The sequence below is a fragment of the Podarcis erhardii genome (assembly GCF_964252035.2).
Source record: "Podarcis erhardii genome assembly, chromosome: 8".
In the NCBI taxonomy this organism is placed as follows: domain Eukaryota; kingdom Metazoa; phylum Chordata; class Lepidosauria; order Squamata; family Lacertidae; genus Podarcis; species Podarcis erhardii.
In genome coordinates, this window is record NC_138499.1 from 15,788,192 (window position 1) to 15,800,329 (window position 12,138).

Consider the following 12,138-nt stretch of genomic DNA (forward strand, 5'->3'; position numbering starts at 1 on the left):
AGCGGACGGGCTGGAGTCAGATATAGTCGGTTAGGACCAATGCCTAAGCCAATACTGCTCATCACCTGTAACCAATAAAGTTGTGGCCTTATTTAACCCATTAACCTTAATAATTGTGTCATGTGTCATTATTTCCACGGGGGGGGGGGCAGGAACTCACCACGCAACCTGACATTCCCAGCCACATTGTAAAGGGACGAAGAAGGAAGCATTGGCACACAAGCATTGCTGTCTATGACTTCTTTAAAGTGCCCAAAACAGCAAACAAAAGTTTTTTGGTGTGTTTTTTTAAAAAAAAGTTAGGTGCAGACAGAGCCTTGAGAAAACGTTTTAGGTGCAGCTAGGGGTTCAAGTCAGGCCAATTAAGAAAGGTTGGTGTTTAAAACTTTATCTTTTTATTTAAAATGAAAGATAAAATAAAATTCTCTTATTTAATTCTGTATTAGAAGGCTGAAGATTTCTGAGACCTTGAGATAGCCAATGTTATGTGTTTTCTTTTGCAGATTGTAAAACTGGCTACGTATGGAATGCTCCCCAAAAACCTTCTCAGAAGAACTATGATGCAAAGGCTGCACATCTTTGCAGATGATGTAAGTTAGTTGCCAGTATTGTTTCTTGTGTACCAATCTCGACTGTACCCATGCAAATTCTAACCTACATTTTCAATCCATGTACAGTGGTACCTTGGTTCTCAAACTTAATTCGTTCCAAAAGTCCGTTCTAAAACCAAAGCGTTCCAAAATCAAGGTGCACTTTCCCATAGAAAGTAACGTAAAATGGATTAATCTGTTCCAGACTTTTAAAAACAACCCCTAAAACAGCAATTTAACATGAATTTTACTATCCAATGAGACCATTGATCCATAAAATGAAAGCAATAAACAATGTACTGCAGTCACCAAACTAATCAATCAATCAGTAGCTGAACTTGGTTCCACACAGTCACAAAAAAAGAGCCAGAGAAATGCAAAATAAATAGGAAAAACAGACAGACCTCAGCATAACACTCAAAACAAGAGGGAGAGCTGCGCAGCGCCTCTAGCGCCTCTTGTTGTGCTGGCTTCAGCGATAGCTGTGCAAAGCGTAAGGGCTCCCTTCCGTCCCTCATCTGCTTCGCTGGGAAGCCAGCAGAGCAAAAACCGCTGCACAGCTCTCCCTCTTGCTGTGCTGGCTTCAGAGATAGCTGTGCAGCTTGCTCTGGCTTTTCAGGGAGGTGGGAGAAGGGATGGAGGGCAGCCCGTCACTCCCTTCTTCCACCTCCCGGAAAAGCCAGCAAGAGCCGCTCTATCTTTAAAGAGCCGCGCCGAGCGAACGTGTCTGCGGCTCTTGCTGGCTTTTCTTGTTTTCTTCCTCTAAAAACTAGGTGTGTCTTATGGTCGGGTGCATCTTATAGAGCAAAAAAATACGGCAATTGATGGCCAGTGGCTGTTTGTGTTTCCCTCTTCCTCAGGTAATCCCCGAAGAAATACGCAAGAATCTTGTAGAGGTGCTTCCACAGCCCCGCAAAGTGCCCAAGAGGTTTGACGAATATACGCAAGAGGAAATCGATGCTTTCCCAAGGCTCTGGAATCCGTAAGTGCCTAAAAGTCATTGCACAGGGCTTTTATAACCGCACGTGATGGATTAGCTTTTAAAGAATGCGTTAGCTTCTAAGCGGCTAGAGAAATGTTTTAAAAATGTCTTTGAAGCAAAGATGAAGACGGATACGCCATATACATTTGTCCCTTCAGTTTTTGGATTACTCTGAGAGTAGATTTTGATCTTATTTCATGAGAGAGGGGGTGTGTGCGCGCATTTCCTTTAAAATAATAGAAATCAAGGCATATCTGTTTTTGCTCCTCAAGGGAAATATTTTCGGAATAGTTTTTTAAACACAATGGTCTAACCTATAAAATATAGTAGCCTGCTTTCGCGTGGAATACCTTACACACAGGTATTTGTAAGGTTTTGGGTGGATTAAGTTGAAGCCTTGAAAGCAGTCCATAATATGTGTCTTAAGCTTTATTTACAAAGAGAAGAAAGCAGGAAGCTGAGGAGATAAATTCCTTTACCAAACCAGAATGCAATCTTGAAACCAATACTTGCGCCAAGTATTAAGGGTGTTTTGTGAAGGACACTAGAGCCAAATCTAGCATGCAGAGCAGACCTGTAGGAATGAAAATCACGACAGCTCAATATCTACCCGCTAGAATATTGCCTTTTCGGTGGCATTTGAGGTGATGCTACCCAAGCAGAGCTTGTTTTTTCAGTGCAGGGTAGATGCCTCTTCTCTTCCCACGACCATCTCTCCTGCCATAGAAGTTTTACCGTCGCTGTGTCTATAAAAATATGCCTGTACAATTGGAATCAGCAGCGGTCAGTATGAGCTCTATGCATTCTGCGTGGTGCCACCTTTACGAATGACAATCTGGGAAGCAACTGGGCCTGGCTCCCCGCCTCTGACCACCTCAGAAATCTGTTAGTAAAAGACCCACTGCTGAGATATCAATGTACAGTAATGATGCAGGAATAAAACGTATTGCAAAACATTTGATGAGCTTCCTGGAACATTATATGATTACAGTGGTACGTCGTGTTACGTACCCTCTGGTGGTTCCCTCACTGCGAGAAGCCAAGTTACCAGGTACCAGTCTTCTTGGTGGTGGCACCCGCCCTGTGGAACGCCCTCCCACCAGATGTCAAAGAGAAAAACAACTACCAAACTTTTGGAAGACATCTGAAGGCAGCCCTCTTTAGGGAAGCTTTTAATGTTTAATAGGTTATTGTATTTTAGTGTTCTGTTGGAAGCCGCCCAGAGATGGGCGGGATATAAATATATTATTATTATTATTATTATTATTATTATTATTATTATTATTATTATTTATTATATCCGTTCCAGAGGTCTGTTCATAACATGAGGCGTGCTTTCACTAATTGCGCCTCCCATTGCTGCTGTGCTGCCAGAGCGTGACTTCCGCTCACATCCGCAAAGGTCGCAACAAGGGGCATCTACTTCCGGGTTAGCGGAGCGTGTAACCCGAAGCATTTGTAAGGGGGATGGTACGTAACACGAGGTACTACTGTAGTAGCAAGGCCCATACATAAGAATTCCATACTGACCTTACTTTCACTTCAGATTCTCTGCATGTGATATAAGAGTGATGGGAGAACATAAGAAATCAATACTCTGCATCCACAGTTGGAGGCAGCAATGATTCTGAATACCAGTTTTCTGGAAACCACAGGAAGGGAGCATGCTCTTGTGCTCAAATCCTGCTTTCTGGTCTTCCACAGGCTCTTCGTAGGTTCTTACGTTACCAAACAAGGCACGGACGGAGCCTCCCTTTCACTGCAATGCTTTGAAAGAATTCTGCCTTACCTAAAGAAAGTTATTTCGCTCACTGAATGAGTCTTCACCTTCATTAACTGTTGAGCCTTGGACTTAAAAAAAGATAGTTGGGCACTGTGGTTGTAGGAAGAAAGGAAAAGTTAAAATCAGATATTCCTCCTCCATGGGTCTTCTGCTGGTTCCCTCACTGCAAGAAGCCAAGTTACAGGGAACCAGGCAGAGGGCCTTCTCGGTAGTGGCGCCCTCCCTGTGGAACGCCCTCCCATCCGATGTCAAGGAAATAAAGAATTGCACAAGTTTTAGAAGACATCTGACAGCAGCCCTGTATCAAGAAGTTTTTAATGCTGGATGTTTTACTATGTTTTTATATATGCTATAAGCCACTCAGAGTGGTAGAAACCCAGTCACATGGGCGGGTTATAAGTAATAAAATTATTATTTTATTTATTCAGTATATTATATGGGCTTAATTTCTTTTGTTTAGGGAGGAGATAAAAAGTGTTTTGGAAACTTAGTGTGCTCCTACCTCTTTCTCAATCCTGCTATGGTCTTATAACGAGCAGAATTTGAAATGTACTGCTGTTTACAAGTACAGTATTTCCATCTTATTGTGGCATATGCAGAATTATTCCATCCTGTGATTACGTAGGACAGAGAGAATCAGAAAGACAGAGACCACCCGAAAGAGAATTCTCAAGAGCTGGAGCTGGTTCCCTATGAGCCTGATTATTTAAAGCCATTCTCCTTCCAAATAGGACTTTACAGTCTGCTAACTTTGGAATAACGACGAGTCAAGGAAAAAAGTTCCAGGAGAGTCCAGGTGTCTGACCCTTTCCCCTCTGTGAAGCATTTCACCCTTCTAATATTATCTGGTGTAGTGTATGAACTTTGACTGCGAGCCAAGACATCTCAGAATCTCGCCACAACTACAAACCCCCTTAGCTGCTTGTCTCTCTCCTCCTGCAGTCCACTATGTCAGAACAGTGATACTAAACGGCCATGTAGCCCTCTTTGGTCTATAACATACTGTATTTTTCGCTCCATAAGGCGCACCGGACCATAAGGCGCACCTAGTTTTTAGAGGGGGAAATCAAGAAAAAAAAATATTATTTTCCCCCCACACACCCCCAAATTGCTTCTGGGGCTGCCGGGGGAAGCCCCCCCCCCCAGCACCAAAGAGAAAAGAAGCCAAGACAGCGAGCAGGATCCATCCCTTTTTAGCAGTGCGCAACCTCTCCAGCTGGGAGAGGCTGCACGCGGCTAAAGAAGCCATAGCCACGCACAGCCTCTCCCGGCTGGAAGGGCTGCGCGTGGCTATGGCAATACCCCCACCTCCCGCAAAAGCCCACAGGAGCCGTGCACCCTTTAAGGAGCGTGCGGCTCCTGCGGGCTTTTCTACGAGGAGGGAGAAGGGACTGACTGGCCGCGTCAGTCCCTTCTCCGTCCTGGGGAAAAGCCTGCAAGAGCCGCACAGAGCTTGTGCGCGGCTCTTGAGGGCTTTTCCTGCCTGCCTCCCCCCTGCATTCGCTCCATAAGACACACACACAGTTCCCCTTACTTTTTAGGAGGGGAAAAGTGTGTCTTATGGAGCGAAAAATGCGGTAGGAGGGAAGCTTGTTTTTGAAGTACTTTGAACATCTATTTTAAAAAAAACCCCAATATATAAATGCTGAATATATATCCTTCTGTCTGCACCCAGTGTCTGGAACAATGGAAAGCATGCAGATTTCCATAAACTAACTTCATTTTGCATACTTTCATCTGGCTATATTCCTGGTTGTTTCAAAATCCAGATACCTTGGTGAGCACTATAATAGCTAAAAGGCAAGGAATTAAGAGTCTACCAGAATTGATGCCTGAGCTGCTGGTTCCTTCACCATTGGTTCCTGGCTGTCCTTTGTCTCTTTTTCCTTTCTTTCCTCCTTGATTGCCTAAAAGGTTTGTTTCTAGATTGTTGCCCACAGAGGATGAGAAACAAATAGATAACGGGTGTTGTGGAGACAGTTTGGTGGTTACTGTGCATGACATACATGTATCTCACTCAGATATTTAAGCTAGGGGCCAAATGACTCCTTAAACCAAGGTTATAGGCTCTAAATGGAATGTCTAGTTGCCATTTTGGGGCAAGACGGCTCTAAAGTCTTAGTTCATATCACAACCTTGAGCTAGGTTGAGAACTTTGAGAACTTAATCCAGGGACAATCCACATAGATATTGGCCTATTCCAACCTCTTTTTCTTAATGGCAACAGCTCCTGCTCAGGATGCACAGACAAAAGCATTCAGGTTCCAGAAATTCATTCCAGTTGTGCAGATAAAATATAACCAAGAGAATTCTACAGGATGAGGTATTAGTCCAGATCCAATGATTCCCAGGCATGCACCTCCAGATGGTGGAGATGTCAGGCCCATTCTGGCATCCAGGCATCTTCACTTGGTTGCAAGTGGTCAAAAGCCAGGTGCAAAATGTGTCTGGTGCCTGGCTGATTTTGAACACTGGTACAGTGGTACCTCGGATTAAGAACTTAATTCATTTTGGAGGTCCGTTCTTAACCTGAAACTGTTCTTAACCTGAGGTACCACTTTAGCTAATGGGGCCTCCCACTGCTGCTGTGCCACCGCCGCACGATTTTTGTTCTCATCCTGAAGCAAAGTTCTTAACCCGAGGTACTATTTCTGGGTAAGCAGAGTCTGTAACCTGAAGCGTCTGTAACCCGAGGTACTACTGTATCTGCCTCTTGACCACTGGATGCCCTGTCCTGGATCCCTTTGGTATCTGAGCAGTCAGAGGTCTTGGCTTAGTGTTTCCCTTCAGAATCGAGATGGGGAGAAATATGAAGTTTATCTTGTTTCTGCAGAAGTGTGCAGAAGTGACTGTTACAACTGTTAGAATTCCTGCTCCATGATTTCAGTCACAGGATTTTTGTCTATCACATGACGGTGTATATTTTGACTCCACAGAGTGAGAAGTGACGGAGACAGGAAGTTTGTGTTATTGTGTTCCATGAAGTGGGGCTATTGTCCTTTGTTTTTCTCTCTTTGCTGTCTGATGCTAGAGAGAGAGGGAGCCATGTTGCAGTGCTCCGTGTGTGTTAATACGTAAATAAAGTAGATTAGCCAAAATGCTGAGTTGCTGAGGTCTGTCACACATGATGCGCAAACTCTGCGGATCCCTAAGTGTGCCGGTGTCAGTTGGCATCAGTCGCTGTGATGTCTTGGCTGAAGAAAGCTTTTAAAGCTCCCGAACGATCGACCAGGAGGGAGTGAACATGCCAGTCGGGCATGTGTCTCTACCAGGGTGCTACTCAAGTGTAGGAGAAGCTCCTGACAACACTATTAGGCTTGACTCTCCTTCAGATTCCCCCTCCCCTCTCAAGAAACATTTAAGTATCTTGCTTAGCCCAAAAGAGGAAGTGAGAGAGGAGGTCAGAAAGCTTTTATTCCCACTGCTGAGAAAGGGGGAAAGCACTTGACCCCTTGTTGCATAAGAACAAGGAAGCAATCAAAGCACTTTAAGAGGCGGCAAGAATCCTTAGTGCAGAAAGGAGAGTTCTGAAAAAAATTTGGGGGGGGGGGGAGAGGGAATGGAAATGGGTTGGGAGATGCCATAAGACTTCAGCCAAATTGATAGTGATGCTTCCCCTCATATGGAAGCCAGGAGATGTTTTCATAAAAATCCTGCTAATGTTAGACCTTCGCAGTTTTATGCTGTGAAATTGGAGTCTGTTACCACCACAATTAAGAAGGTTACAGGAAGCCAGTGGTTTTAACGCAGAGAAATGCCATGTGGAATTAAGCAGGGAAATGGTACTTAACGACACAGCTTATAATTAGTAAAATGTGCATGAAAAGTGTCTTGCCTTCAGTTGTGAATATTAGGCACTGTTTTAACTGGAAAATTACAGGCCCCTTTCACTCCAGCTGCCTGAGAGAGACTGAGCATAAAATAACTTGCCCCAGGGAATCCTGCGCGGCTAAAAATACTTCTGTGGGAGTGCCTGCTTACCTGCCATTTTTTGTTTCTTCAGAGGAAAGATGGGCTGAGCATGGCTGTGTTTCCTGGTTTCTCTGTAGTAAAAGTTCTACAACATTATTTTGGCTTTTGTTTCTCAGGAGTGGGAGCACGTTTGCTGGGTCGCAGCTTAATGAGTGTCTTCATTTGCTGTGCGTGTCAAATGAGTAGCCTCCTTTGCAGCTTTGAAGCGTGATCATCCCAACAGCCGTGTAGCAATCCAAGGTTGGGAGGAAGACTGGGGTTGTTTGGCAGCTGCATGGCCAAATCACCCAGGATGGTTGCTGCTCAGCAGAAGCACGCTGACCCCTTCTTCCCCCCGCCCCCTCCAAGCAACAGCAGACGAAACTGGTGTTCTCTTTCCCTAGGACCCACATACCTATGGGACCGCCTCTCCTGGTATGCCCCGCGGAGGACCTTAAGGTCCACAAATGACAACACTTTGGAGGTCCCAAGCCCCGAGGTGGTTAGATTGGTCTCAACTAGGGCCAGGGCCTTTTCAGTACTGGCCCCGACTTCGTGGAACGCTCCGTCACAAGAGACTACGGCCCCTGCAGGACTTGACATCTTTCCACAGGGCCTGCGAGACAGAGCTGTTCCACCTGGTTTGGACTCAGTCTGACCCTTTCCCCCCCTCTCCTTATGGTTTTGATCTATGGGCTAGTATTAAAATGAGACTGCATTTTAAATTGTTTTGTTCTGTTTTTTCCTCCTATTATGTTTTTATTGTAATTTTGCTGGTGTTAGCCGCCCTGAGCCTGGCTCTGGCCGGAGAGGGTGGGGTATAAATAAAATTTATTATTATTATTATTCATCTTTCCTCCCCACAGTAAATAGAGGCAGGTTTTATTTGGCTGCTGCTCAAATGAGGTGCTCTGAGCTGCTCAACAAAAGCCAACATGCTCCCCAGCTCTTTTCTTCACAGGTAGGGTGAGTTGGGGTGTGAGAGTCTGTAACTGCCTGATATTGGGCAGTGATGTTGCTTCTGCCAAGCCATGAAGGAACCTGGTGACCATAAATTTTGGCTTGACTAGCAAAGCCACATTTTTTGTATTCTGTTTTACTTGAGGTGCTTTGAACTGTGCAACTGTTCACTATTTTGAAGTGCAAAATAAGTTTTACGTGACCAACTTTTCCCTCTGTTGATCTATCCTTTTATTCTGTCCAGGCTGAATGTTCACCAGACTGCATTAGCAAGATGCTTTTTTACCCATTTTCAATTTCGGTTGCTTTCAATCATGAATGCAAGTGTGAGACAGGAAGCTGAAATAAAAGCTATTGGATTTCACTCTGCTTCTTCTGGAAACTGTTACGTGGCAGGTTAAATCGAACCGTTCCAACTTGGGTTTGAGCAGAACCTAAGCAGTAAATTTTATAGCCAGCCTACTAAGCCTGATCCCAAATCTATTTGAGTCCCCGATTCAAAATCTGCTTAATCCTTGAGTACCCCTATGAATGCCACAGTTAATTACCTTCTCAACAAATCTGGCACTAAGTACAAATTGCAGTGAGAAATATTGAGCTCTGGGTTGACATGCCTGAGTCATAACTAGACTTTGCAGTGGAGCAAAAACCAAGCACTCTAGGGGGATAGAAAATAACGAAGTACTTTGCTGCAAGCAGCCTAAACCTGAACAGAGGTTATTTCTCCCTTGGGGGAAAATTGGGATGCATGATGTGGGCTTGTCTCCGCCCATCTCACCACCGGCAGGAAGTCTTAGAAAATTTTTGAGGGATACTTCAGGCGAGAAGTATGCCCCTGTTCCATTTCCTGCATTCACCGCTGGTATGAGGTCTCTTGCGTGCTCTGGGCAAAAGAAGAAGGCGGGATAGCCATATTGGAAGGGATTTTCCTTTCCTTTGTTCTTCCTTTGCCTTCGTTTCTTGGAACCACTTTTTCAGCTTCCTTTGGGCCTACAGCCCTTGGAAGGCCTCCGGACTTGGGAGGAAAGCCTCAGAAAGGGTCAGAGGGAAAACCCAGCAGAAAGGAGGAGACTTTCTTTTCTGAGAGATGGAGCTTCCTCTGGATTCCTCGGTAGTGGCACCCACCCTGTGGAACGCCCTCCCACCAGATGTCAATGAGGAAAATAACTACCAAACACTTAGAAGACATCTGAAGGCAGCCCTGTTTAGGGAAGCTTTTAATGTTCGATACATTACTGTATTTTAATATTGTGTTGGAAGCCACCCAGAGTGGCTGGGGAAACCCAGCCAGATGGGCGGAGTATAAATAAATAATAATTATTATTATTATTTATTCCTCAGTGGAATCTGGGATCCCAGGCCGCCTGCGGAATTCCCTTGAATTTAACAGCAGCCCAAGCCGAGGAGGTTTCAGGCAAACTGCAAATGCTTGATCCAGCAGCTCCAGCACTTCAGGAAGTTAGGCTGGGAAGTTGGGCGAGTGGATTGCCTGTCTAGGACAGACTTTGGACCTCCCCATGGCCTCCTCAGTCTCCCCACCCTGCTTGCTACAGACCTATCAGGCTATTGGACGCTGAATCTCGGAGGGTTGCCCAGAGGGGTATGAGACTTTTGTCCCAAGGTCCAGGGGCCTCCTATCTTTCCTTCCCAGCCTTTCTGGCCTTCTCAGCCCATTATGAGGATTATTTCCGTTTTCCCTTTCTCCTGTGCTAATTAAAGGGGCCACTAGAAAGCTTTCCTTTCATGCAGTGACCAGGGGGGCATGTTCCTGAAATATACTCAGAGTCGAGAGTGGATTTCATGCTCTTTATTCAGCTCATAGTGGTGAGGATGAATGGAGGTTCCCCCAGAATGTCTGCTTTATATACATTATTTACACAATGGGCCACACATGATTGGCTAATTCACCTGTAGGCCAATCTGGTTGCAGGGTCACGTTCACCTGGAGCTGGATTGGGTGGCTCCTGTGGACCAATCAGACTGCTGCATTCTGAATCCCATTGTTGTAGGACCAATCAGACTGCTGCATTCTGAATCCTATTGTTCTAGGACCAATCAGACTGCTGCCTTTTGGATCCTATTAAACTCAGTACATAACAGTACCATGTTCCCCTCCTATTCCTTAGTTGCTATTGCAGTTACTTGCTTAAGCATGAGTTGAGCTGGGATGAGCTTGTCTCTCCCCTGAAGCAGGGTGGATAAAAATCAATGATTAAAAAAAATAAATCAGATTTTTTTTATTTAAATCAGATTTATTTATTTTTTTATTTAAATGAATTTTAAAATAAAATGCTTTTGGAGGAAAAACCTTTGTAAAGATAGTTTTCTATTTAAGTTACATTATAGTCCAAAGGCTATTCATCAGGAAATAAGGATTTGTTTTAAGTTTTGTATGTGTGTTAAAACTCAGTCTAAGTTTGTTTTTGTTTGTTTGTTTGTTTGTTTGTTTGTTTGTTTGTTTGTTTGTTTGTTTAAAAAAAGCTTAACCACATCAGTTAACAAACATGGATACATTTGCTATATAAATCCAAACTCTCCATAATGTTATTGCTTTAGTTAAATAAATTGCTTAAATTGTTATTAAGGAAATGATTATTTTTCTCCGTCCAATAAAGTACAGCAGAAAAGTTGTCCCAATATAAACAGTTAACTTCTTAAACCTAACAATCATTTCATAATTATCTGTCTTATGTATTTCTAATAGTATAACCAAGTCAGTAATTTTGGATATAACTGTAAAAACTACTCTGAAAATTTATTATTCCAAAAATGAAACCTTCATTGGGTTGAAAATATTAAGATTATACTGGCAAGAATGAGTCTTTCTGTAAAAAAAAATGATTTAAATTAAGTCTTACTGACTAGTGATTTAAATCAAGTCTTACTGACTAGTGATTTAAATCGTGATTTAAATCGTGATTTAAATCGATTTGATTTAAATCGAATCCACCCTGCCCTGAAGTATCCTCAAAGTTTTGTTTTTTAAAAAATTCCTGCCAGTGGTGAGATAGGCAGAAACAACCCAGTTCTCCGTATAGAGAAGGAACTTATCACGGTTAAGTACCAACGTTCGCTTTTCCCCCGGGGAAGCATTGCACAGGTAATCAGGTACTTCTAAAGAGGGACTCTCATTCCCTTGGAGTCCTCAAATTTGCCCAGTGGCCAGATGCCAGAGTGTTGCTCTAATATGAAGGCTCAAAATAAAATTTTAAGAATCCGAAAGGTCAGCAAATCCACATATAAGGCTTTTTGGCTGTTTAAACTTAATCCCATGATTTCTTTATCCATGTAATGCACCCCTCTTTAAGTCTTCCACTGCCTTTCTCTCTAACCTTTCCCCCAGGTTAAAATTCCAGTTTGCAAGGATGTCTTTGTTCCTGTCAGATGAAGTGCATAAGCACTACCTAGTGAACCATGAGAGGCACATCAAAATAGTAAAATATTTACATTCTCTTGTAGTTAAACAGATACAGAAGGAACTGAAGCAGGAATATTGCTTGGTAAAAAATAAGCAAAGCATTGATTTCCCGCCCCCCATCAGTATATTCTTGAAAACTTTGCTCTCTTAATGTTATTGTAATAAATGCAATAATAATAATAATAATAATAATAATAATAATAATAATAATAATAATAATAATAATATAATATTTATATCCCGCCATCCCCAGCCGAAGCTGGGCTCAGAGCGGCTAACAACAGTAAAAATAACCCAGTTTACATAAAATCACAATCATTTAATTGAAATACATTCTAAAATCAATTCATTCTAAAATCAATTCAGAATCAAATTAATGGCCAACCCTGCCTTTTCCCCTGATGGGACTCAATATACACAGGACCTGTTTCAGTCTGGTTCTCATCTGGCATGT

General features: G+C 43.2%; 1 protein-coding gene across 1 annotated transcript in view; it reads left to right on the plus strand.

The window, feature by feature from the left end:
• MRPL13 (mitochondrial ribosomal protein L13) overlaps nt 1-12,138 on the plus strand; it is a 37,445-nt gene that overhangs the window by 16,198 nt on the left and 9,109 nt on the right. The window contains exons 5-6 of the mRNA XM_081874791.1: nt 504-590; nt 1,451-1,572. Of these exons, the coding sequence (XP_081730917.1) occupies nt 504-590; nt 1,451-1,572 (209 nt within the window). The remainder of the gene's footprint in view (nt 1-503; nt 591-1,450; nt 1,573-12,138) is intronic.